The 27,622-nt window shown below is 39.5% G+C and overlaps 1 protein-coding gene and 1 non-coding gene across 5 annotated transcripts in view; one reads left to right on the forward strand and one right to left on the reverse strand.

Moving 5' to 3' along the window:
- BRAF (B-Raf proto-oncogene, serine/threonine kinase) overlaps nucleotides 1-27,622 on the reverse strand; it is a 98,269-nt gene that overhangs the window by 39,060 nt on the left and 31,587 nt on the right. For all 4 annotated transcript variants that reach the window (XM_066362887.1, XM_066362888.1, XM_066362885.1 and 1 more), the window contains exons 3-8: nucleotides 27,147-27,410; nucleotides 18,277-18,380; nucleotides 17,342-17,444; nucleotides 14,483-14,631; nucleotides 13,417-13,536; nucleotides 6,555-6,714 (exon numbers count right to left, since the gene is read on the reverse strand). In XM_066362887.1, the coding sequence (XP_066218984.1) occupies nucleotides 6,555-6,714; nucleotides 13,417-13,536; nucleotides 14,483-14,631; nucleotides 17,342-17,444; nucleotides 18,277-18,380; nucleotides 27,147-27,410 (900 nt within the window). The remainder of the gene's footprint in view (nucleotides 1-6,554; nucleotides 6,715-13,416; nucleotides 13,537-14,482; nucleotides 14,632-17,341; nucleotides 17,445-18,276; nucleotides 18,381-27,146; nucleotides 27,411-27,622) is intronic.
- On the forward strand, nucleotides 4,267-4,369 carry LOC136396193 (small nucleolar RNA U13). The gene has a single exon (XR_010749592.1). It is a non-coding gene; the product is annotated as a small nucleolar RNA U13 (small nucleolar RNA).

Genomic DNA, 27,622 nt, shown 5'->3' on the forward strand with positions numbered 1-27,622 from the left:
AGAAAGGTTAATTCAAAATAATAACAGTCTTATAACTACTTCACAAAAAGAAATAATATGGAATTAGCTAGTGAACATGAGAAAACCAAAATTTGAAGCATTTGCCAACCTAACCCTATACTGAAGAAACTATTAGTACTGATCAAATGCTGAAATCCATTTCAGGCCATTCAAAACCAACGGCTGCGTCAGTTCTTAAAAAACTTCTACTGGCCCACATTAAGAGCCATAAAACATTCATACCCTTTGGTCCTGTAATTCCACTTCTGGGAATATTTCCTACGGAAATAATTCAGAAGAAAAAAAAAATATGCACAAAGATGTTTAGTGCAGCATTATCCATCACATTGAAAAAAAAATCAGAAATAATTACATCCCTCTTCTAGGATTGTTGACATATTTGTTAGGTGAATTATGGTGTATCAGTTTAACAATTATTATGCAACTACTAAAATAATTATGAAGACTGAATCAGGAAACATGCTTACAATATAATTAAAAAAATACAAAATTAAATGTACACTAATTACAATCATAAAAATATGATGTGTAAGGACATGCTAGAAGGGAAAATAAATCAAAATGGCTCAAACCAAGGTTTTGTTAAAATTTGTCCTTATCATTAAAATACAGATTTTTTTAGAGCAATGCTGGGGGTCAGGGGAAGAGTCTTATGGTAATGAGATGCAATTCCAACCTTAATAGGCAGAACTTGGATTAGTGTGTTTCCTTAGTATAACTTGAATGTGAGGGATTGAATGGCCCCAAATGTCTCTAAACAAGCTCACAGGTTCTTTGAAAATAGGCAGCTTTTTGTTTATGGGTTAAAACAAGGGTGAATTCTTTACAAATGTATTTCTATCACATTCAATGTGTTATATAAAGTCTTTGACATTTTCTATAGACTATCAACAAATACTCTTATACCTTTAAATATGGTGCTAAGTATTGAAGGTTGTGTGGCTTCCAATAAATATAAAATCCTGGTGCTCTCATAACTTTCTGTGTAAAGGTACTTCCATACTTTTGCACATACTATTTCTTTAGCAAATGCCCTTTCTTCCTAAAACCCCAACTAGTGTATGTACTTAATAAACTCCTACTCAATCATCTTTTATAACCTATCTTAAATGTTGTTCCTTCTCTGCTAAATATTCCTAGATCCAACCAGGTAGAGTTTATTACCCCCTTCAATAAACTTACATTATTCATTTTGTGATTATTTAATTATATATTTGATTTATCCATTAGATTATGACTTCGTTGAGGGCAAAGATTGTGTGTTAATTCATCCTTAATTCCAAATGCCGACACCCTGTCTATCCCAGAGTCAATACTGAATCTTGTTTAGTGGAATAATAAATAATAAATAATGTCCGAAATTCAATGAAATGATTGACACTGAATGACAATACTAAAGAATTTTTATTTTATCTTATAATCAATGGGAAGTCAATGACAGTTTGGAAAAAGGAAAGAGATGATAGAGGTGTTGTAAAAAATTAATCAGGTAGTAGCATAAAGAATGGAAATGGAGGGAGAAATCAATGGCAGGAAATCCATTTAGGAGATTAATGTAGTAAGCATAATAGTTCAAATGAAGAAATACGGGCCCAAATGGTGGTGTCACATCAAAAGGAAACGATGATACCTCATGAGTCTTTGATTACAGGGGAGAATGAAAATTCAAGATATAAAGATGGTACCCCAAATGTTGAAGCCTATGAGAATAGGAGAACGGTGGTGATAATAGACAAAGTGAAACAGTCTATAAGAATGTTCACTTTGAAAGTAAAAATGGTTACAATTTTGAACAGCTAAGAACAGACCTAACCTAGAAATAAGATTTGTCTTTTTTTTTTTTTTGTATTTTTCTGAAGTTGGAAAGTTGGAAACGGGGAGGCAGTCAGACAGACATCCACATGAGCCTGACCGGGATCCACCCTGCATACCAGGGGGCGATGCTCTGCCATCTGGGGCGTTGCTCTGTTGCAACCAGAGCCATTCTAGTGCCTGAGGCAGAGGCCATGGAGCCATCCTCAGCGCCCGGGGCCAACTTTGCTCCAATGGAGCCCTGGCTGTGGGAGGGGAAGAGAGAGACAGAAAGGAAGGAGAGGGGGAGGGATGGCGAAGCAGATGGGTGCTTCTCCTGTGTGCCCTGGCTGGGAATGAAACCCGGGGCTCCTGCACGTCAGGCCGACGCTCTACCACTGAGCCAACCGGCCAGGGCAAGATTTGTCTTCTTATTTCATTATCTGTTTATTCTCGTACTCCTGTCTCCTATATCTTTCTTGATTTGTATTCAGGTCCAGCTAGATTGAGGAACACTTTATTGGTTGAGGAAAATTAATATTAGAAAAAGGTCACTTAAAATGAACCCAATAAAAGCACAGAAAAAATTTCATAGTAAAAAGTAGGACAAAAGTGTGATTTGGGAATTTACCTATAAAAATGAAATAAAAATTTATAATAAGGCTTATTTCTTTTACATTAGACAAAATTTAAGTTATAACTTCAAAAATATGCTAATTTTTAGAATAAACACAGAAAGAATTAAGTTTTTGCTGGTCATAATACCAAGCTTATATGATAGCACAAATTGAAATTCTCAATTTTAAATTCATCTTCTACATCACAATAATAATTTTAAGAAAAATTTTGGAGGACTTCATCCCTCAAGGTCCCGTTTACATGGGGAAACAGTTTCAACTTCCTCTTTAAATATAACTACTTTAAAAGCAAAAAAACCTGGATTTCCTCAGTTTTGTTTCTTATTGCAGAGATTAAGAATAACCTATACTCTGTATTTAAAAGCACAAGTCCAGGAAAACATAATACCTAATTCCAAGATTATTCCAAGGACCCCAGCCCACCACAGCTAAGAGAGCAAGGGTACTTTCTTCTCTTTTGTGACTCAGTTATCGGGTGAATCAATGAAATGAACCGTCCTTTTGGACTGATCCTGTGTGTTGCATCTTTCTTCTCATCTCTTCCTCTGTTTATATCAGCAACTGGCAAAATACAGTGAGATGGTCACCGGTTCTTGTAAATAAAGTTTTCATGGACTATAGCCATACTCGTTTGTTTATAATGTATTACCTATGGCTGCTTTCACACTACAATGGCAGAGTTCAATAGTTGGCATTAGAGACTATATGACCTACAAGCCTAAAATATTTACTATCTGGCCCTTTAAGAAAATGTTTGTCCTGGCCAGAGATCAGTTGCTTAGAGCATCGTCCCAAAGTACAGAGGTTGCTGGTTCAATCCCTGGCTGGGGCACACACAGAACAGCTCTATGTTCCTGTCTCTCTCTCTCTTCCTCTCTTGCTAAAATCAATAAATTTAAAAAAATAACAAAGAAAACCCCAACTCATTTTAAGGCCTGACCTGTGGTGGCGCAGTGGATAAAGCGTCAACCTGGAACTCTATGAGGTTGCCGGTTCAAAAACCTGCACTTGTCCGGTCAAGGCACATATAGGAGTTGATACTTCCTGATCATCCCCCCCTTTCTTTCTCTCTCTGTCTCTCTCTCTCCTCTCCAACCCCTGGTATATATTATGGGAATTTCCTCTACTTTATTTTCTAATTCTTCTACAGAAACAAATTTATTTTTGATGACCTATTATGTGTTCTAAGATAGGTGCCAACAGAGCTATATTAGGAATAGTTTCTGCTGTCCAGAGAACTTAAGATCAAATTGAAGAAATGACACAAATATACATAATTAAGTTATAGTGTTGCAAGGTAAACTAGTAAAGTAAAAACATCAACAGTGACCAGCCAGAAGTTAGCCAAAAATCATTGGACAGGTGAGTTTACAATATGATGATGAGTCTGAGAAGATGCATTTTAAAAAAAATGAATGATTAAAAAAACTTAATGACAAACTTTACATAAAAAGAATATGCCCAAATTTAAGATGTCTAGAGACAGAATACAATGGTATATGCAAGAAAGTAAAGAAGATATATTAAAACATGATTAGCCTTTAACTGTTATTTAACTTAAAGTTATACTTTTAGAAATTTAAGTAAAGATTTCCAATTGATTTAAAGAAAAAAACCCCGCAATTGTATTCTTATTTTTTTCTGTACCATAAAATGGCCAAGTGGAGATTATCTGTTAAATGAAGATTTAGACCAGTGGTCTCAAACTTTTTGAAGTCGGGGTGCATTTAAAATCCTACAAATAATTGTAGGCGCACTATATACAAACTTCTGAGAAATATGTTATAATAAGTCAAATATTAAAAAATATATATAGATCCTTTTCGGTTCATAAGTGTGATGATTGGGTGTTCACGCTCTTGTGTGACATGTGCCTCCCTCAAACCTTGTTACCACGTCGGCACATTACCCGCCTGACGTGAAAAAAAGAAGAAAAAAAAAAAAAAGAAAGAAAAAAAAAAGAAAAAAAAGAAAAAGAAAAGAAAAAAAAAATGAAAAAAAAAAAGAAAAAGAAAAAAAATATATATATATAAAGTCCAAGCATGCTTTTATGGTAATTAAATGAAATAAATATGAAAAATTAAATTTATTCTGACATTAAAGAACATTTTTATGTTACATTTTCTGAGTTATGCTTTTTAGAATTCGTAAAAAAGAGGGGTTAAAAAATAAAAAAAACAACAAAACGTTATCTTTTTATATATATAGATACATTCTTAGTAAAATTTAGAAAATTTGGCAGGTCCCGGCATGAATGTGTTAAGTTTTTTCATTCTTGTGTTTATCAGAAACAGCCTGATGTGTCCTAGCGATTTCATCAATGTTTGGGCATATATTTGAAAGGCAAACTCTCATTTCCTCATCAATACATTAAAGAATTCCTCTCTTTTTACTCTTTATTACGTTGAGTGTAGAAAACCCCCACCACGCCTAACCAGGCGGTGGCGCAGTGGATAGAGCGTTGGACTGGGATGCAGAGGACTCAGGTTTGAGACCCTGAGGTCGCCAGCTTGAGCGCGGACTCATCTGGTTTGAGCAAAAGCCCACCAGCTTGAACCCAAAGTCGCTGGCTCAAGCAAGGGGTTACTCAGTCTGCTGAAGGCCCGTGGTCAAGGCACATATGAGAAAGCAATCAATGAACAACTAAGGTGTTGCAACGCACAATGAAAAACTAATGTTTGATGCTTCTCATCTCTCTCTGTTCCTGTCTGTCTGTCCCTGTCTATCCCTCTCTCTGACTCATTCTCTGTCTCTGTAAAAAAAGAAAAAAAGAAAAAAAGAAAAAAGAAAACCCCCACCACACATATCATCTTAATTTTACACCAAACAAAGGACAGAAGAAACTTGCCTCCAGTCTTTCCGGGGGGTCTTCCCTCCAGTCATGGTGGGTAGTGTAAACAATCTAGTAGCACAACTTAACAACCTTTTGCAACCTAATCAGGCAAGTGAGGTGGGGGGTTGGCAGACTGTCAGCTTACAGCCAATTCACCACACCTCTGTCCCCTAAAAATCTAAACTCCAAAACCCCTGTTGGTTTTTTGGTCCCCAAAAGGCACATATTTCTCTGGAATGCCATAGGGCGCACCTGGAAATCTTCTAGGGTGCACCAGTGCGCCCTGGCGCACACTTTGAGAACCACTGGTTTACTTTCACAGACAGTGAATAAGGAAAAAAAATCAAACTTAAGGTTGCAATTTGGATCCAGTTACGCATTCCTGGCCATCAGATAATATGACAAGGTTTTTGTGATCTGTAATTTAGAGGAGTCTATCACTTAAAACTGTGATTAATAAAAGATGGGCCCTGGCCAGTTGGCTCAGTGGTAGAGCGTCAGCCTGGCGTGCAGAAGTCCCGGATTCGATTCCCGGCCAGGGCACACAGGAGAAGCGCCCATCTGCTTCTCCACCCCTCCCCCTCTCCTTCCTCTCTGTCTCTCTCTTCCCCTCCCGTAGCCGAGGCTCCACTGGAGCAAAGATGGCCCGGGCACTGGGGATGGCTCCTTGGCCTCTGCCCCAGGCGCTAGAGTGGCTCTGGTCGTGGCAGAGCGACGCCCCGGAGGGGCAGAGCGTCGCCCCCTGGTGGGCATGCCGGGTGAATCCCGGTCGGGTGCATGCGGGAGTCTGTCTGTCTCTCTGCCCGTTTCTAGCTTCAGAAAAATACAAAAAAAAAAAAAAAAGATGGCAGGCCTGCCTGACCAGGTGGTGGCGCAGTGGATAGAGCGTTGGACTGAGATGCAGAGGACCCGGGTTCGAGACCCTGAGGCCGCCAGTTTGAGTGCGGGCTCATCTGGTTTGAGCAAACCTCACCAGCTTGGACCCAAGGTCACTGGCTTGAGCAAGGGGTTACTTGGTCTGCTGTAGCCCCACGGTCAAAGCACATATGAGAAAGCAATCAATAAACAACTAAGGTGTCACAACAAAAAACTAATGATTGATGCTTCTCATCTCTCTCCGTTCCTGTCTATCTGTCCCTATCTATCCCTCTCTCTGACTCTCTGTAAAAAAAAAAAAAAAAGATGGCAGTTATTTCTGATTTATATTATATCTGAAACAGGAAAACAAATACACTTGAATTGTCTGAGTTCTCACAATGCTGGGTACTTACATCAATATTGACAGGTTCGATTGTGTTTATATGCACATTCGGAGCTGATGAGGACCGGTCTCGTTGTCCAAACTGATTGCGATGATCTTCATCTGCTGGTCGGAAAGGCTGTGGAATTGGAATGGATTTTGAAGGAGACGGACTGGTGAGGATTTGGGGCCTGGAAAAATCAAGTCATTGGAATATAAGACTCACAGTAACTTTATAGAGATACTAACATAAAAAAATGGATGATGTTAATCAGCTGAAGAAACTCTTGTCTTTTAAAGGTACACAAAAATGCTCTAGGCAGAGACTGAGTGAATAAAATCCTCCATTTTTTCCTATCCTTGCCACTTCTTGATAGCTGAAGTTACTAAGATAAAATTTTTATGCAACGTGTTAGGCAATTATAAATACTTTGAGACTACATATATGTATTTCAGGACCTGAAAGATATACCTGTTAAAAGAGGTGAATTAAAATCCTGAACAATAGCCACTTATTATTTCCAAATTCAAAAGATGATCCTTATAAGTGCCAGTCTCTCCTGTTTTGAAGTTTTTACCATACCCAAAACTGACAAGAGACACATTCAAATACAAAATTTAAAGAAATATTTATAAAAATTGGTTTTTGATGAAACCAACAAAATAGGCTACAAAGTGGTTTATATTTTGGTACTGTAGATAAATACCAAGTCCAGACTCTCTCATCATTGCCCCAAAATAAATCACAAAGTACAGTGAAGATTTGACAGGAGCCTGTAAATACCCATGAGGAGTCTACTCCCCTCAGAAAAGTCACCCAGGGGAGCTGGAAGTGAGGGGTCACCTGAAAGACAAGGGGTGGCTGTCACAGAGAGCTCCAGCATGACCAGTGAGTGACTCAGTGCTAACAGCCTCTCTTGAGAGACAGGCTATCCTTCTATCCCATCTTATACAAACTCTGTACTTAATCAGTATTATTTAGTTATTAAGACACAGCCTGAAAGATACTGTTGTCGGAATAAAAAGATACTTCTGAGAAAAGAGGCTTTCAAAAGAGAAATGGGGAGAAAATATAGTAAAAAGGAATACAAGTTTGAAGGGCCAAAAAGAAGCCAAACAGTGACAAAAAACTTATGAATACAGCATGTTAACACAATCTGAATCATACCAGTTTATAGTTTTACTTCTCTGAAGCACACTATTAAAGGTAGGGAAAGAAATATATGCACTTTACCTGTTAACAGTAACTAAATGAGCCCATATAGAATTAAAATAAAAATAATAAAATATTATGTACTTTATTATTTTTTTAAAATTAATTAATTTATTCATTCATTTCTTTAGAGAGGAGAGGGAGAGACAGAGAGAGAACGGGGGGAGGAGGTGGAAGCATCAACTCCCATATGTGCCTTGACCAGGCAAGCCCAGGGTTTTGAACCGGCAACCTCAGCATTTCCAGGTCGACACTTTATCCACTGCGCCACCACAGGTCAGGCAAAATATTATGTACTTTAAAAAACTAGTATCAGCCCAATGAGAATTGTAGTAAGACTGATAAAAGTGGCCTTTAGGAAAGCCAGCATGCTCCACTGGTCCACTATTAAGAAATTTTTAGTTTGTGACACGGCTGTCTTTATTTTTGCTTTAGGTAGCCAAGTATAAGCCCTTTGCCAAAAGATTTTGGGAGCAAATAAAAGAATGTAAAATGACAATACTGGCTTTTTAAAAAAACGTTTCAGAAAGTGCAGACTTTTCAAGAGCTTTTTTATAGGTTGATTTGAAATCTCAATGTAACAGCATACTTTAAGGTAGGACTTGAAGGCAGAAAAAGCCTGACTTAACTACAAGTGTCTAGTAGTTAATATAATTGACTTGGTGCAGGCATACGTGACAGCACTCATTTTTGAAACTCACTGAATTAAGACAGTGATATGTAGTGTATATCAAATCAGAAATATATATGCAAAAGACATCAGTCCAGAAGAAAAACAAAAACCTGGATTTAATCTGATAAATTTAAGAAAAATAAATAAATATATTAGACAAAAAGGATATCTGCTTAACAAAGTGAGAAAGGCTATAATTTGTTATACCACAGAAAGGTATGTGTTGTTCTACAAAGTCGGTTTATCTTGATTTGAGGGCAAGTATTTTACAATTTTGGAGAACACTTCAAGTCATTATATCCTGATGTAATTAAACATCTGGATCATCGCCCTAATTCTATCATTAACAAAAATAAACTTTTGATTATAATTTGGTTTCTAGTAGATATTTTTCAAAAGCAGTGTGGCCTGACCAGGTGGTGGCACAGTGGATAGAGCGTCGGACTGGGATGCGGAGGACCCAGGTTTGAGACCGAGGTCGCCAGCTTGAGCGCGGGCTCATCTGGTTTGAGCAAAAAGCTCACCAGCTTGAGCCCAAGGTCGCTGGCTCGAGCAAGGGGTCACTCAGTCTGCTGTAGCCCCCTGGTCAGGGCACACATGAGAAATCAATCAATGAACAACTAAGATGCAACAAAGAATTGATGCTTCTCATCTCTCTGCTTTCCTGTCTGTCTATCCCTTTCTCTGTCTCTGTCACAAAAAGAAAATTGTTTTTGATCTGATATTGTTACTTAAATATGCCAGACCAAATTCTTGAAGAAATGTTACATAATATAAGAGCTAAACAAAACCTTTGAAATGATTCATTGTTGGTCCCTGAATCTATATATACTTACAATGGTAATTATCAAGTAAGACTTTTGCTTATATTCCAGAATTGTGCTTTTCTTTCTTCAAACTTACATGTTCTTGAAATATTAAAATTTCAGAGTAAAACATATGAGAAATCAATCAATGAACAACTAAGGAGCCGCAATGAAGAACTGATATTTCTCATCTCTCTCCCTTCCTGTCTGTCTGTCCCTATCTGTCCCTCTCTCTGTCTCTGCCAAAAAAAAAAAAAAGCAGTGTGAATGTTGGCCCATCCAACACAAGGAGTTTGGTTTATATAACAGGCCCATTGCTGACCGAAATTAATTACCTGTATTCTGAATTAGTGTTTTCTGATTCTAGTTAATGTAAACCAGTATATCCCTAGTTCTCATCACTCCAGGATATTGGGAAAACTGAGCTTCCAAGCTGGCAAGACTTTAATCAGACCAGGGAGATTTATACCCTGTGAAGTATGCTAACAGTTGGTAAACTGACTTCTCCTAATAGTTCTACCCATCTTGCTGCAAATCTCTTTAAAGTAGTACCAAATTACAAATAAAAATAATCTTTTACCTCTAACACCCTTCAGCAAATTGCCAGTTAGTTTAGGTCTCATTTTAAACCTAGAATATTAAAATTTTTGAAGGGACTAACTCTGTTCAGCGATATTCAAATTTTAAAACGCTGACTTTTCATAAATTTATACATTCCATAGCATTTTTAGAAGTAGCAAAGTAGGTAGCTTCTAATCTTTTAATCCAAACTGGGCAATGTATCACTTCTCCAATATATCTTGGTCACATCTATTAATATATGTGTTTTGTGACCACTGGGACTGTCATCAGAGATTATTAACAAAATACACAGGGACTTTGACAGAGAGCGGGACTGGCTTCTGTTTCTTCCCAGGCACGTACACTTGTGACAGGAGCATCAGGACAACAAAAGTCTGAACCTCTTTCTCATCATTTGCTCAAGACCAGAATCTCCTCCACTTTAGCTATGGGTGAAGTACTTATGGCACAGGTAAATGGTTTCTTAGTTTAAAGCCAGCACTCCCATCACTGGTGGGCAGATTGTCTTGATCATTACCACTGTAAACCTCCAGAGAGGCCAAGCTAACCTCACTACGATGTTCTGTAGCTCTGCTCACAGGATGGGTGCCTGCCCTTAAGAGAGGTACCACAGCCTACAGAATCTGTCAGGAATAAATGACATAGTCAAAGGTTGAATTAGAAAAACAATAACAAAATTTTGATTTGATCTTCTACGAAACACAGCTGTATACAAATAATGACAGACAGCAGGAATAAGACGACTCCAGTAGAGCGGGTGACTGTTATAACCTGTCAGGAAGACACAGTGGTCACATTTCCCAGTGGCCCAAAAGACATAAATACATCCACTCCCTAACACCAAAGTTTTTCCTAACTTTTCTAGCCTAAAAATCCTCTAGAAAGGTTGTTTTCATAAAAATTATAGGTCTATTGGGAGTTTCAACTTATTTTTTTTTAATCTCTCTAGATAGAAGAAATAGCATTACATTGTGAAGAATGAAAAGTAGGATTAAAACTGACAATATTTCAGATCTTAACATTATTTTTAAAATAGTCTAGAACAGAATAATGTACGGGGACTTTTAAAAAAAAAACCATATGCTTCCAGGTATAGTATAATTTATGCTTCTGCTCATCCCACAGGGAAAGAGTAAGCAGACCTGTGCAAGAAATACGAAATACTCCAAAGCAAACAAACATCTTCTAGACTCAGCATCATCTCTTTTTTCCCCTAGTATGAAGCTTGAATGTGTGGATGACTTTATCATCTTTAAAGTGAGTTCTCTCCTTTATCCTCCACAATCGATTAATAACATTGTTAATTATTTTCCTTTTACATTTTTTTTTTCAGAGACAGAGAGAGAGTCAGAGAGAGGGATAGATAGGGACAGACAGGAACGGAGAGAGATAAGAAGCATCAATCTTCAGTTTTTTTGTGGCACTTTAGTTGTTCATTGCTTTCTCACATGTGCCTTGACCGTGGGCCTTCAGCAGACTGAGTAACCCCTTTGCTCAAGCCAGCGACCTTGGGTCCAAGCTGGTGAACTTGCTCAAACCAAATGAGCCCGTGCTCAAGCTGGTGACCTCGGGGTCTCGAACCTGGGTCTTCTGCACCCCAGTCCGACGCTCTATCCACTGTGCCACCGCCTGGTCAGACACCTTTTACACTTTTTAAAAAAATTTTTTAATTCATTTCAGAGAAGAGAAACAGAGAGAGAGGGAGGGAGGGAAAAATTTTTTAATTCATTTCAGAGAAGAGAAACAGAGAGAGAGGGAGGGAGGGAGAGAGAGAGGGAGGGAGGGAGGGAGAGAGGGAGGGAGAGGGAGGGAGGGAGGGAGGGAGAGAGAGAGAGAGAGAGAGAGAGAGAGAGAGAGAGAGAGAAAGGGGGGAGGAGCAGAAAGCATCAACTCCATATGTGCCTTGACCTGGTAAGCCCAGGGTTTTGAACTGGCGACCTCAGCATTCCAGGTCGACGCTTTATCCACTGCGCTACCACAGGTCAGGCCACCTTTTACACTTTTTGAATAACCATTCCTTCTGACTGCTGCTACCACTCTTGTTCAAGTCTTCCCTGCTTCCCACCGTCTTCACAACCAACAGCATTCTTGTTGGCCTTCTTTACCAGAGATGTTTCTCAATCAATCTGTGTATCACTCTTAAGTAGTTATTTCTTTTTTTTTTTGGTATTTTTCCAATGTGAGAAGCGGGGAGACAGTCAGACTCCTGCATGCGCCCAACTGGGCAGGATCCACCCGGCATGCCCACCAAGGGGTGTAGCTCTGCCCATCTGGGCTGCTGCTCTGCTGCAACCGGAGGCATTCTAGCACCTGAGGTGGAGGCCATGGAGCCATCCTCAGTGCCCAGGCCAACTTTGCTCCAATGGAGGCTTGACTGTGGGAGGGGAAAAAAGAGAGAGAAAGGAAAGGGGAGGGGTAGAGAAGCAGATGGGCGCTTCTCCCGTGTGCCCTGGCTGGGAACCGAAACCTGGACTTCCCCACGCCAGGCTGATGCTCTACCGCTGAGCCAACCAGCCAGGGCCAAGAGGCTCTTTCTTTAAAACCATCTTTGTCAGGTTAATCCTCTGCTCAAAAACATTTAATCTTTTTCTCCCCTCTTACGTCACGTGTAAATTCCAAGACTCTCCATAATCTAGTCTTACATAAGCTTCTCCCTGATTTAGATTAGGTTCTCTTTACAAGTTCCTAGATATACCATTGCCATTCCCTTTATTGATTCTGTCCATCACCCCCGCTCGTCTCCTACTCACCATTATTTTATTCCCTAGGCTTATTTAGGTTTTAGAATTCTTTCTTTAAGGTCCAATTCAAATCCCACTTTCTTCATTGAATTTTCCTGACTAATCTCTCTCTCATTATCCTCTTCTTCCGTAACTATGGTAATATTTGTCCTTATCACACTCTATTTTAATTAAATACTATTTTTGGGGGGGGGGAGATAGGGACAAGGAGAGACAGAGAAAGGAACAGATAGGGGCAGACAGACAGGAAGGGAGAGAGATGAGAAGCGTCAATTCTTTGTTGCGGCACCTTAGTTGTTCATTGATTGTTTTCTCTTATGTGCCTTGATGGGGAGGGGGGGGGGCTACAGCAGACCAAGTAACCCCTTGCTCAAGCCAGTGACCTTGGGCTCAGGCTGGTGAGCTTTGCTCAAACCATATGAGCCCGCACTCAAGCTGGCGACCTCGGGGTTTCAAACCTGGGTCCTCTCCGTCCCAGTCCAATGCTCTATCCACTGCGCCACCACCTGGTTGGGCTAATTAAATACTATTTTTAAATTGTTTGTTACTGTCTCATATGTTAATGCTACTTTTCAAAAAAAAAGTTGTATACTTCTATATCTGATATGACCTGATAAAGTGATGGGCATAAGACAGAGTCTGTACATCTGTTCCTTGATTTTTTTCAGGACTGGTCCCTAAATAGTCTGTGTCAGCTGTAATGCCATGTATCTCTACCAAATGCACATTAAATATCCGACTGGTCTAATAAAAATAAGTTATCTAAAAAAAAGTCCCTTTTTAACAATCCAAATGTTAGAAAAGTTTATAATAAACCAAATATCCCAAAGAAATCAGCTCAAACAGCATGTCACGGAACAGCAGGAGTCAAACCCTACCCAATGGAATCGGAGGGGGGTGCGGAAGGGGACGATCCGGACGTAAGGGCGGTCTCTGCCAGGGAGGCCTCCTCCTGTGGTATTGGGTGGTGTTCAAAAAACTTGGAGACAAACAGCAAACTGTGAGGCAGAAACAAAAACAAAACAAAACAAACCTAACTTGTGCAAAACCCAGAAGCTTCAGACATCAGAATACATTATAGAGTTAACACAAATACCTGAGATCAAATTCCATTTTTAGAAATGACTGTTAAATTCAATTAGTTGCGTTTTTGTCTAAAAGCTTATTTTTAAAAATTACATTGTATTTTCAAAGGCAAGCTCAGAATCTAAAACTAGTTGTTCTAAACAGCACATTTTTACCTTTCAGAGGGAAAAAAATCATGCTTTATTGTTAAGGAATTAGGAGAAAATGCAACTATTGCAAAGTCAGATTACATCATTAAAAATACTTTACAACACAGAGTTGAATTCTGTTTGCTCAAGTGATCAAGCAAAGTAATAAAACCTTAACAGTAGTAGCAGCAGCAGCAACACACAAAAAGATTAAAACAGATTCAGTCTCATCTATTAGAGAAACTCTAGCATAAAAGCAAATAGATATTTTAGAAAGAAATACACTGGGTACAAAGACTTTATATCTTACTTTTAAAAAACTGGGGGTGCAGGTAGGGTTAAAGGTGAGAGGATGAGAGGGTGAGAGAAAGAGAGAGAGAGAGAAATAATTTAAAAAATGCTAACAATCAGATCCTTTGATCTGTGGTCCAAATATTTAATGGTTAACTTAATGGAAACATCTGCTCTCCTCCCAAAAACTATCTAAAAGTGATTTTATGGGCAAGGGACCTTTATTAATTAAAAAAATATATAAAACATAAGTGAAATGTGTAGCTGAACCAGAAAGTACAGGCAGTACTACATATTATCTAGACAAACTTAGGTAAAAAATTCCCTGTAAGAACTCTATTGGACAGAAAATTCTCACAGATTCTAAGACATACTAGTTTCACATTTAAAAATTTTAAATGTAAAATGGTAGATAGAAGAAAAATTTTTGATTACTTACTCAAGTTGGTCATAATTAACACACATCAGTGGAACTTCTGTACTACAACGCTGGTGAAATTTATAACCACATGTTTGACAGCGGAAACCCTGGAAAAGCAGCTTTCGACAAAAGTCACAAAATGCTAAGGTGAAAAAGGTTTTCCGTACCTGCAAAGTAAAACATCATACAGGGTTTCAAAAACCTGCCAAGAGTCTTTTTAGAAGTCAACTTACTCTCTTGTTTAAAATAAATTTTTCCTATATTTATATCATGAGAACTGCCTTATAGAATAAGATACTAAAATAAAAACCAGTGGGTTCAAGTTAGTTGATAGACTATATGTATTATCTCCCATCCAATATCCAATTACAAAACTTAGAAGTCTTGATGAGAAATGAATGAAAGACATGAAACTAATTTCAAGCTTGACTACATAAAAATAAAAGTACATATTTGATAAAAGGAGGGAACAGAAGGAAGGATAAGGGTACAATTTAATAACTATACAATGAAAGGAGTTACAAGATGCTTACTGGTGTTAAGAGGATAAGAAACAAAGGTACTATTTAAAGTCACAAAGGTATCCAATAGAGGTGCCACAGAAAAACACACTGAAGGAGGGAAGGAGGAAAAGTAGTGACATGAATGAGCTAATTCCAAATGGAATCAGTAAACGATGTCTAAAGTTGATAAAGCAAGAAACTGTGGCTTTAAGTTACTATTTAGTAATATGAAAATAATCATCAAAACAGCTTGAAACAGAACTCATTTCCTCTAGAGAGTGGCATAGAGGCTAGCGAGGGATGGAGCAACAGATTATTTTAATTATAAGCCCCTCTGACTACTTTTGAAACTATATATACTTTTTTTTTTTTTTGTATTTTTCTGAAGCTGGCAACGGGGAGGCAGTCAGACAGACTCCCGCATGCGCCCGACCAGGATCCACCCGGCACGCCCACCAGGGGCGACACTCTGCCCACCAGGAGGCGATGCTCTGCCCATCCGGGGGCGATGCTCTGCCCATCCGGGGGCGTTGCTCTGCCGTGACCAGAGCCACTCTAGCGCCTGGGGCAGAGGCCAAGGAGCCATCCCCAGCGCCCGGGCCAACCCTGCTCCAATGGAGCCCTGGCTGCGGGAGGGGAAGAGAGAGACAGAGAGGAAGGAGAGGGGGAGGGGTGGAGAAGCAGATGGGCGCCTCTCCTGTGTGCCCTGGCCGGGAATTGAACCCGGGACTTCTGCACACCAGGCCAACGCCACTGAGCCAACCGGCCAGGGCAAAATTATATATACTTTTGATTAAAATGTAAATATACTTTGAGTATAAAATGTAAAAACAATTATTTATAAAAGAAAAAACTATAGTAACTATAAAAATCACAACAACCCTACCTAAACTTCTTAACTAAGATAAAAAAGGATATAATTCTGATTCATTCACACCAGGCATCTACTGTTGTGTTGGTTGTGGCCATTTTTTTTTATTTGACAGTCTAGGGGAAAGGAAGTCAGTGCTCCTGACTGAACAGTCAGGTACTGATGTTTTAAGAATTCTTGAGGAACGCCAGTGTGCCACGACACACTGGTTAAAAACCGGATTTACAACCTGGGTCACAACCTGGGTCACATAAACACAACTGTGCTAGGGAGGCTCTATTTTCTTTTTTTTTTAAGGAGACTCTACTTTGACAACTACCAAAGGTAGAAATTGTTTGAAAAATATTTGTTTTGTGAAAATAATAAACAGAAAACATAAGAATAAACAAATACTCCTGACCAGGCAGTGGCGTAGTGGATAGAGCGTTGGACTGGGATGTGGAAGGACCCGGTTTGAGACCCTGAGGTCGCCAGCTTAAGCGCAGGCTCATCTGGTTTGAGCAAAAGCTCACCAGCTTGGATCCAAGGTTGCTGGCTCGAGCAAGGGGTTACTCAGTCTGCTGAAGGCCCGCGGTCAAGGCACATATGAGAGAGCAATCAATGAATAACTAAGGTGTCACAACAAAAAACTGATGATTGATGCTTCTCATCTCTCTCCGTTCCTGTCTATTCCTCTCTCTGACTCTCTCTCTGTCCCTGTAAAAATAATAATAAAACAAATACTAAAATGTTAATAATGGCTATTTCAGAGTGATAAGAGCATACTTCTATTTTGTCCTTTGTTGCATATTCTCAATTCATCTCAACTTTTCAGACAGTTTTAGTCAGAAATGACAGTAAAAAATATATTTTATATTATGATCCAGGACACAACTATATTCATATGACAACACTTACCCTAACTATATACATATAATGCACATTAGAATTTTCTATTCTATTACATTACATGCAAATGCTGAGGGGGGGGGAAAGAGGGACAGATAGGGACAGACAGGGAGAGAGATGAGAAGCATAAACGCTTTGTTGCAGCACCTTATTTATTCATTGATTGCTTTTTCATATGTGCCTTGATGGGGGCGGGGGAGTGGCTACAGTAGAGCAAGTGACCCGTTGCTAAAGCTAGTGACCTTTGGGCTCAAGCCAGCGACCTTGGGGTCTCGAACCTGGGTCCTCTGTGTCCCAGTCCGATGCTCTATCCACTGCGGCACTGCTTGGTCAGGCTCTTTTGTTTTTTTTTAAAGAGAAATTTATTTAGAAACTAAGAGAGGTAAAAGAAGTGAGCCAGCTGGGCCACGTCGGCTCAGGACACAAGTTACAGAGGCAGAAGGGCCCTTGAGAAAGGCAATGGCAAAGGCAACGTGCCTGGGGGAAGGAGAGGACAAGTGTGCCTAGAACTGATTTTTAACTTCAGTAAAATAATCCCCAAATTATTCACCCATATTTTATATTTCCTAAATATTCATTCACAAGAACATAAAAAAACAAGGTGAAGGTACATACAAAGTTGTGTGTTGTAAGTGGAACGTTCTCCAGTACTTCTACATGCAATTCCTCTCCAGTAAGCCAGGAGATATCCGTGTCCCAGCCAATCGGCTTCTTCTCTCTGAAAAGCGTAGATACAAGTCTGTCTTGGTAAGCAGACCTAAAAATCTTCACATACCTCATGCTGAAGATATGAAAACTGGTTATTGAGGGGCTAGTAATTGTGAGGGAGGTGTTGCTCCCTGGTCTTTCCATCGTTAGAAATTTAAATGGCAATAAATTAATTTTTAAGTTTACCCCAAATAAATGTATCACTCTTGGACAAACAGCAGGGTAAAGAGATGTACTCTTTTCTTCAAGTCAGCTCCAGAAAAGACCTACAACAGCAGAAAATGGATTGTTCCTGGCATCCAAAAAATAAAAATAAAATATATATATATCACAGGTATGGATATATTTATCCAAAGAAAAAGAGTACTCAAGGGGCAACATGCCCCCAAAATGGTGATTTTTTAAATGGGGTTCAAAATTGGGAGGGGGTTGTCTTGGTATAATTTTAGATGCTTTCTAAAAGAAAAATAGTTCAATATAAAATGTTAATTTATAGTTTGATTTAATACAAACTCTGAGTTTGTATTTATAAAGGAGAGGACGAGTCTGCTATTCAAATAAGTCACATGCTAAAGGTTCAAAAATTTTAGGGACCACAAATTCCTAATAAAGTCACCTCATCAGAGTATCACAATACCCTATACAAAATTACCTAATGTTAACTCCTCAAAGAGCCTACAAGATTTCTTTAGGCTAAACAATATAAACTTATTTAATATTTTTTTCTAAAGTTGATTTTCAATTTCCTAGGTTTAGGTAAAGATCCTAGAGAAAACCCCAAAGTTTAGTATCTGAGTTTTTTTTTTTTTTAAACAAAAATTCACATCACATACAAACCATACCCATCCTGAATTCTGTAAACAGCACAGCACTCTGGGATTAGACCTCTCATCATCAGTGCTTTCTTTAAACTGTCCCGGACTGTAACTCCACACCTTGCAGGAACCTACAGTATCATAAATGCATGCTATGAGGTAAAGGAAATAAATGGTATTTTTCATGTCATTTTTAAAAAACTCAATAACTTACCTTCATATACACCTTTAAAGTCACATGGATTACCATGTCAGATACAACATCATTTCTGGAGCTCACTTAATATTAAAGGGAAATTTTAACAAGTATCTATTTTCACAAACAAAACAAAATTTAGTTTACTAAAATCGTAAGCTATCTTATACATATATAAAAGAGAAGAGAAATATAACAGACCCCTATGTACCCATCAGTGAGAAACAACAGATGTCAACATTTAAAGCAAATCAATTTTGATCCAACATTGTTCAAAGCTAAAAACTGTGTAATCCTTCAATCATACTGATGATCCCAAACACAGGAGAATGAAACTTGTCTTAATGTGTATAATTGGTATTTGTTGTTTAGTTGCCTAGCACCCCTATTTCCTCGGAGAACCTGCCCTTCCCTAAAAATTCACCTGGTCCTGGAGAGGCTGTCAATCAAGGGTCACTACTTTACTGGCAACACATGACATAAGCTGTCTAATCAGTGTCCCATCACCCTGACAACAGCAGCCAATCCAGGACTATATATGTGACCCCGACAGCACCAGGTTTCTCCCCTAAACTGATGGATGGGTATGAGCTGGGAGAAGTTCCTATTTCCAGTACAATGTGCCAGGGAGAAGGGAGTGTGGGGCCCGGGGCTGTCTCTCCCACTGCACTGAGCCCTGGCCACGGGAGGAAGCAGCCTAGGGAGAAGCAGGGGAGCACTGGGGACAGGAGGGAAGGGCCACTGGGAGGAGCTAAAAAGATTCTTTCTGTACATCTGAAGTTATCTCTGTTTGGGCCTTTTCTGCATGCTCTGCCCACCCCCGGGAATTTGAATAATTTATATCTGAAAGAGAACTGACAAACACAATGGGGAATAAAGTGAGGCAGTGGGAGTTCAGGTTGGGTGGTTTTAATGGTGGGGGAAGAGGGTAGAGGTAGTGAGTAGTGGGTAGAGGGATGGGGGAGGGGGAAAATGGACACAGAGGGGATGTGTTAGTTAATAACAATAAAATTACAGGTTCCAGTCTTTTAAACAGTTAAAGTACTTAGCAAACCAAAAGTTTCCAAAGAAATGAAATCTTTATGCTAAGGGAGAAAATGGGAGTAAGGGTAGGGATAAGACAGCTAAATTTAAATAATGAAGGGAGAACAATCCAAAAAACCAAAGTCGGACCTATGATTAGTAAAAAAAAATGATGCCAAGTTTAGTTCAATACAATCATTCAAATACCCAGCAAGGGGAAAATTTCTCATGAAGGAGTAGGCTCACCACTGGAAGTATGTATGAGACTGGATTGGGACGGCTGGTCCTTTTTATTTGTGCATTCTGTATTTGCAATTTGTCTATTCGCTAAAATGTACTGTAACCCCCCAACCAATACTCGCAAAGCTTTTGTGGACATGTGCAGAGCAATGAGCCCAGTGTGCACCTTCTCAGCTGAGGCTGAACAGGTGACACGACCTTCCTGTTCCAGCTCTCATACTGTAAATACATGCCCTATGCCAGTGGGCTTTTAAGCTACTGGGCCCAAGCAAACTGTGAAAAAACAAACCACCTAAGGGCCAATATACAGTGGCTCCCTTTGGCTCCTTTATATAACAGTAACTGTGCATTTGCCCAAGGAGTAATGGTTCAGTATTCACTAGCTCAGTGTTGGCAGCAATTTTACAGATCATAACTGCTGCGGGTTAGCCATACCTTCCAGAAACAATGAACTAAAGGAAAAACTCACTTTTCCCTCTGTTACTCATATTCTGCCTACTCTAATGCAAAACCTTCTTGACTGGTAACCCAATCTTTAGTTTTCAACTTTCCTATCTCATGTTATCGCAGACATTTTTCTAAGGAAGGTATTCTTAATTTCTGTGTGGCCGAGTTCTTAGACCCTGCTGAAGGCCTCAGCTGACATAAAATTCTACGAGGTTCATGGAACCTGCTGAGGAGCCCACTGAACTCAGATTTAGAATCCTCAAATATAAGCTACCATTTCATTAATCTGATGAAAATTTTCCCATTATTTATAAGGCAAAATTCCAATTCCATATGGCATACAAGGCATTCAATGAACTGAGGCTATCTCCCCCTCAGTTCCTTTGGTAATTCCCCTCAGCACCTCTCTTTTTTTCAATATTTGAAATTTTTATGTTTTTATAAAATACATGATAATAATTTTAAAATAAAATTTCTATTAAAGTTTTATATTTGAATGTCATTTTCAAATGTAGCTGTGCTCCCTTGTGCTTCTCTGCACAGGCTGATTCCAGGGCGTAGATATCTCATCAGTGGGCAGAAATCTGGTTTCCACCCTATCACGAAGGGGCAGTCATCGCTCACTCCTTCACTCCTGTCGGCTGAGTTTTTTTAACTATTTGTTCATGCCAGTGCCTGTTCAACAGACTGATGGACCAGTGGAACAGAAAAGATCAAAACAAAGACTCCAACACATAAGGGAAAGCATCTGAAATAAGGCCAAGATTAACTTTTTAATAATTAATGTTGAGACAACAGGAACCAATCTAGGAAAATAAAGGTTCATCCATAATGCATATTGTACACTAGTGTAAACTACAAATGGAGAAAAGATTTAAATGTCAAAAGAAGGGACAAACCATAAAAGAACTGAAAGAAAACAAACTCCTTTATAACCTCAAGTGAAGAAGGCCTTTATAACTGTGATGCAAAATCTGGAAACTGTATAAGACAAAATAATAAATTCAATGACATAAAATAAGAGCCTTTTTAGATGGTAAAACAAACATTATATAAGCAAAGTCAAAAGACATACAAACTGGGAAAAAATATTTGCCACTCATAGAACAGGCATATGATAAGCTCCTTGAAGAACTGAGATCAAGACCAACAACCCAATTAAAAAGTGGGCAAAGGGCCCTGGCCAACTGGTTGGCTCAGTGGTAGAACGTCGGCCTGGCGTGCAGGAGTCCCGGGTTCGATTCCTGACCAGGGCACACAGGAGAGGCGCCCATTTGCTTCTCCACTCCTCCACCTCTCCTTCCTCTCTGTCTCTCTCTTCCCCTCCCGCAGCAAGGCTCCATTGGAGCAAAGATGGCCTGAGCGCTGGGGATGGCTCTGTGGCCTCTGCCTCAGGCGCTAGAATGGCTCTGGACGCAACAGAGTAACGCCCCAGAGGGGCAGAGCATCGCCCCCTGGTGGGCATGCCGAGTGGATCCCAGTCGGGCGCATGCGGGAGTCTGTCTGACTGCCTCCCCGTTTCCAGCTTCGGAAAAATGAGAGAAAAAAAAAAATGAGCAAAGGACATTAAAGTTCATAGAAACAGAAATATAAACGTCCTTCAAACATATGAAAAGGTGTTTGATCCCACTGAGAAAAACAAGCTCAAACCCACCATGATAGTTTCCAGTTATCAGATTGGCATGTGCTTTCTTTTCTCTTAGGTAAATACCTAGGAGAAGAATGGCTGGATCAAAAGCTAGATGCATATTTAAATATTTACAAAATTGTGAAACTTTTTTAATTCTGGAAATATATATGTACCATAAAATTTACCTTAACCATTTTTAAGTGTACGGTCAATTATGTTCACATTATACTTAATCTCCAGACCTCTCTTCATCTGGCAAAGCCGAATCTCTGTACCCATTCATTACACAACTCCCATAGCTCCTTTCCCCAGTCCCAGCAACCATCATTCTACTTTCTGTCTGAATCTGACTACTTTAGGCAACTCATGTAAGTGAAATTGTACAGTATTTGTCTATTTGTGTGATTGGTTTATTTCACTGAGCATAATGTCCTGAAAGTTTATCAATGCTATAGAATGTGTCTAAATTCCTTCCTTTATAAGGCTGAATAATATTCTATCAAATGTAAACACAACATTTTGTTTATTCATCTGATGATGGACACCTGGGTTCATTCCACATTTTAGTTATTGTGAACCATGCTGTTATGAAGATGGGTGAACAAATACTCTCTTTGAAACTAAAATTTTCAATTTGTTTGTGTATATATCCAGAAATAGAATTGCTGAATCATATGGTAATTAATTTTTAGCTTTTTGAGGAACCTCCATATTGTTTTCCACGGTGGTCACACCATTTTACATTCCCAACAGCAATGCACAAGAATTCTAATTTCCCCACATTCTTGCTGACCTATGTTATTTTTTATTTTTCTGGTAGTAGCCATTCTAATGGGTATAAAGGGATATCTCACTGCAGCTTTGATTTGCATTTCCTGATGATTAGTGATGTTGAGCATCTTTTCATGTGCTTGTTGGCCATTTCTGTAGCTTCTTTGGAGAAACGTCTATTCAAGTCCTCTGCCCATTTTTTAATTAGGGTCATTTGGGGTTTTTTGTTGTTGAATTGTAGGAGTTTCTTAAAATACATTCTGAATATTAAGCCCGTATCAGATATATGATTTGTAAATATTTTGTCCCATTCTGTAGATTGACTTTTCATTCTGTTAACTGTATTCTTTGATTGATATATTGATAGATTTTTAATTTTGATATAGCCCAATTTGTCTATTTTTAAAAACTTTTTTTTTTAAATATTTTATTTATTGATTTTTTTAGAGAGAGAGGAGTGAGAGAGAGAGAGAGACAGAGAGAGAGAGAGAGAAGGGGGAGGAGCAGGAAGCATCAACTCCCATATGTGCCTTGACCAGGCAAGCCCAAGGTTTGGAACCGGCGACCTCAGTGTTCCAGGTCGACGCTTTATCCCACTGCGCCACCACAGGTCAGGCCTATTTTTAAAAACTTTTTTATTATTTTTAATTTATTGTGTTTCCATGGATTCAAGTGTCACACTGAATATAACTCCCTTCCCCCCCCACTGTGCCCTTTTAATATTCTATCCCTTTTGTCCCCCTTCCCCAAACTTCCTCCCCACTTTCCTCTAGCATTTGCTGCCCTGTTATCTGTATCTATGTGTTATGTATATGTAATTTCATTAATACCTTCACCTTCTAGCCATCCCCTCACCCCCCTTCCCTCTGACTGCTATCCCTCTGGTCCCTGTGACCCCGCCTCTGCCTTTATTACGTTCCCAATTCACTTTGTTCATTAGATTTCACATATAAGTGAGATCATATGATATTTGTCTTTCTCTGCCTGGCTTACTTCACTTAGCATAATAATCCCCAGGTCCATCCATGCTGTCGCAAAAGGTAAGATTTCTTCTTTTTCACGGCCACATAGTATTCCATTGTATAGATGTACCACATCTTTTTAATCCATTCATCCACTGATGGACACTTGGGCTGTTTCCAAATCTTGGCTATTGTAAACAATGCTGCCATAAACATGGGGGTGCATATTTTCTTTTGAATCAGTGATTTGGTACTCTTAGGGTATATTCCTAAAAGTGGGATAGCTGGGTCAAACCAATTTGTCTATTTTATGTTGTCTGTGATTTTGCTGTCATATCCAAGAAACCACTGCCAACTCCAAAGTCGTGACATTTTCCCTCTGCCTTCTTCTAAGAGCATTAGTTTTAGCTCTTACACTGCATCTTGATCCATCTGAAATAGCTCTGTCCATGGTGTAAGGCAGAACTTCACTCTGGCATGTGTCCCCCCAGGTTTCCTAAGCAGCATTCATGGATCTGGCTGTCCTTCCCCCGCTGACTGGTACTGATCTCCTCATGAAAGGTCCGTGACCATACATGTGAAAATTTATTTCTGGACTGTCTATTCTACTTCATTGGTCCACATGTCTGTCTGTCTATACCATTATCACAATGATTCGATTACTGTTGCTTAGTAACAAGTTTTGAAATCAGGAAGTGAGATCTCTAACTTTGTTCCTTTATAAGAATGTCTGGCTATTCAAGATTCCTTGAGATTCCACATGAATTTCGAGACGAACTTTTCTTTCTGCAAAAAGAAAATGCTGTCGAGATTTTGAAAGGGATTGCATTACGAAACTGCCAAAGTGTTTTCCAAAGTGGTTGTACCATCATACTTTCCCACCAGCAGTGTATGAAAATCCAGTTCATGTTCTCACCAATCGTTGGGATGGCCGCTCTTTCATTTTAGCCATTCTAGTAGATGTGTAATGGTATCTTGTGCCTACGTTTCCCTAATGACTTACAATGTTGAGCATCTTCTCACATGTTTATTTGCCATCCATATATCTTTTTTGGTGAAATACCCATTCAAATTTTTTGCCCTTTTTTAACAATTACTTTTTGGTGACGTGTTTTTAAGATATTTATTTATTTATTGGAGTTGTAGTAGTTGCTTCTTGTATGTTCCTTGGCCGGGCAAACCTGGTGTTTCCAACTGGTAACCTCAGCATTCCAGGTCAACGCTTTAGTCCACTGCACCACCACAGGTCAGGCATCTATGAGCAGTTCTATTTAGTTTGTTAGTTTATTTACTTTATTAGATTCCACATGAGTGCAAATATATGGCACCTGTCTTTCTCAGACTGGCTTATTTTACTTAGCATAATAATCTCCAGGTCCATCATGCTACTGCAAAAGGTAAGTTTTCCCTTTTTTTTAAATTTGAAAACCACCTGGAAGTTCTATGTTGTTTCTAAATCTTCTAACTAAATAATGGTAGACTATTTTCCAGTATATTTTGTAAATTGGCATCTGTGGGCAGTCTCTGTGAATTCCATGAGACCTAACTTGGCCAAGGAAGACTTGCATTTAGTTTCACCCTATGCCTGAGTGCTATTAACCATTCCACTACAAGACCAGTGGTTACATAATTTCTTAGGTTAGGGAACCCCACACTCTGATGAGACCAAGTCTATAGTTAGAGAGCTCACAGGGGAATCTTTAACCTTAATCTGGCACCCTGGCAGAGACAGACAAGTTTCATTGTTATTTATGTATGCTGGTGAATAAATTTTCTTTTAGTTCACCCTTTCTCTGAAACTAAAGCTCTTTAAAGCTCAGATTTGCCCTGGCCGGTTGGCTCAGCGGTAGAGCGTCGGCCTGGCGTGCGGGGGACCCAGGTTCGATTCCCGCCAGGGCACATAGGAGAAGCGCCCATTTGCTTCTCCACCCCCGCCGCCCCCCTCCTTCCTCTCTGTCTCTCTCTTCCCCTCCCACAGCCAAGGCTCCATTGGAGCAAAGATGGCCCGGGTGCTGGGGATGGCTCCTTGGCCTCTGCCTCAGGCGCTAGAATGGCTCTGGTCGTGGCAGAGCGACGCCCCGGAGGGGCAGAGCATCGCCCCCTGGTGGACAGAGCATTGCCCCTGGTGGGCGTGCCGGGTGGATACCGGTCGGGCGCATGTGGGAGTCTGTCTGACTGTCTCTCCCCGTTTCCAGCTTCAGGAAAAAAAAAAAAAGAACCTACAACCAAGATTACCCAGCAGGGCTCTCATTTAGAATGGAAGTACAGATAAAAACCTTCCCAGGCAAGAAAAAACTAAAGGAGTTCATCACCACCAAATTAGTATTATATGAAACGTTAAAGGGTCTTTCAGAAGAAGATACCATAAATATAAAAAATATGAACGATAAAATGGCAGTAACTACATAACTATCAATAATTGAATCTAAAAAACAAAATAAACAAGCAGAAAAAACAAATTCTTTGCTCTATATGTCACTTATAAAGTACTCTGTTCCAATGGTGATACTAATAATCAAAAAGTTATGTCAACAAGAGGAAAAATAAATTCAAATAGAGATTTCTCAAGGGTGAAGAGTGAATTTTACCTAATAGATGGTAGACAATAAGCAAGCACTAATCCTAAAATTCTGACTGATTCCTAACTAGGACTTAAACTTGAGTGTGGTTCAAGTTTGGTGGGTAAATCTAAATGTCAAATCTGACACTAAAAACAAAACTATTGGTTACAGTAAAGCAGGGGTCGGGAACCTTTTTTGGCTGAGAGAGCCAAGAACGTCACATATTTTAAAATGTAATTCCGTGAGAGCATACAACGACCCATGTACATTACGCATTATCCAATAAAAATTTGGTGTTGTCCGGGAGAACAGCTGTGATTGGCTCCAGCCACCCGCAACCATGAATATGAGCAGTAGGAAATGAATGGATTGTAATACATGAGAATGTTTTACATTTTTAACATTATTATTATTATTTATTTATTTTTTTTGGTATTTTTTATGAAGTTGGAAACGGGGAGGCAGTCAGACAGACTCCCACATGTGCCCGATCGGGATCCACCCAGCATGCCTACCAGGGGGCAATGCTCTGCCCATCTGGGGCATTGCTCTGTTGCGACCAGAGCCATTCTAGCACCTGAGGCAGAGGCCATGGAGCCATCCTCAGTGCCCGGGCCAACTTTGCTCCAATGGAGCCTTGGCTGCTGGAGGGGAAGAGAGAGGCAGAGAGGAAGGAGAGGGCGAGGGGTGGAGAAGCAGATGGGCGCTTCTCCTGTGTGCCTTGGCCGGGAATCGAACCCGGGACTCCTACATGCCAGGCCAACGCTCTACCACTGAGCCAACCGGCTAGGGCCCGTTATTATTTTTTTAATTAAACATTTGTCTGCGAGCCAGATGTAGCCATCAAAAGAGCCACATCTTGCTTGCGAGCCACAGGTTCCCAACCCCTGCAGTAAAGGAACACAGACTTTGGCACCAAATAATTGTCTTTTCTTCCCTTGTTTAAAATGGAAGCTTTGATTTGCATGACCACTGAATATTTGAAGTGATAATATATTCCATCTACAACAACTGGTTTTTCTGAAAAATACAAAAAAAGGCGATAATGATATTAAAAGTTGACTCACCACTGTCCTTTGTTTGTTGGGCAGGAAGACTCTAACGATAGGTTTTTGTGGTGACTTAGGGTTGCTCCGTGACACATCTGTGGGATTTTGAAAAACTGAAAGAGATGAAGGTAGCACTGACAGGCTAGAAGAGGAAGAAGATGTAATGGTGTCCGTTGATGCTGAGCTAGAAACAGAAAAATCAGTTCCATTCCCCAGGGATTCCAATAACTGTTGTTCTCTCTGTTGGAGGGCATCTAGCTTGCTGGTGTATTCTTCATAGGCCTATAAAATAAAGCAGACTTACACTGAATCTGAACTTTTTCCTAACAGTGACAAAAGGAAATATAAATTTTAAGACTTCATTTATAAACTTTTTATAATTTAGCCAAAAGGGTTTTAATTTACAAAATAAGCACAGTAAGTACTGAAAATGAATACTTTTACCTTTAGATTGATAAATCTTTTGTTATAAGGTACTACATTACCTTGAGAAA

Source organism: Saccopteryx leptura, chromosome 2, assembly GCF_036850995.1.
Source record: "Saccopteryx leptura isolate mSacLep1 chromosome 2, mSacLep1_pri_phased_curated, whole genome shotgun sequence".
Lineage (NCBI taxonomy): Eukaryota > Metazoa > Chordata > Mammalia > Chiroptera > Emballonuridae > Saccopteryx > Saccopteryx leptura.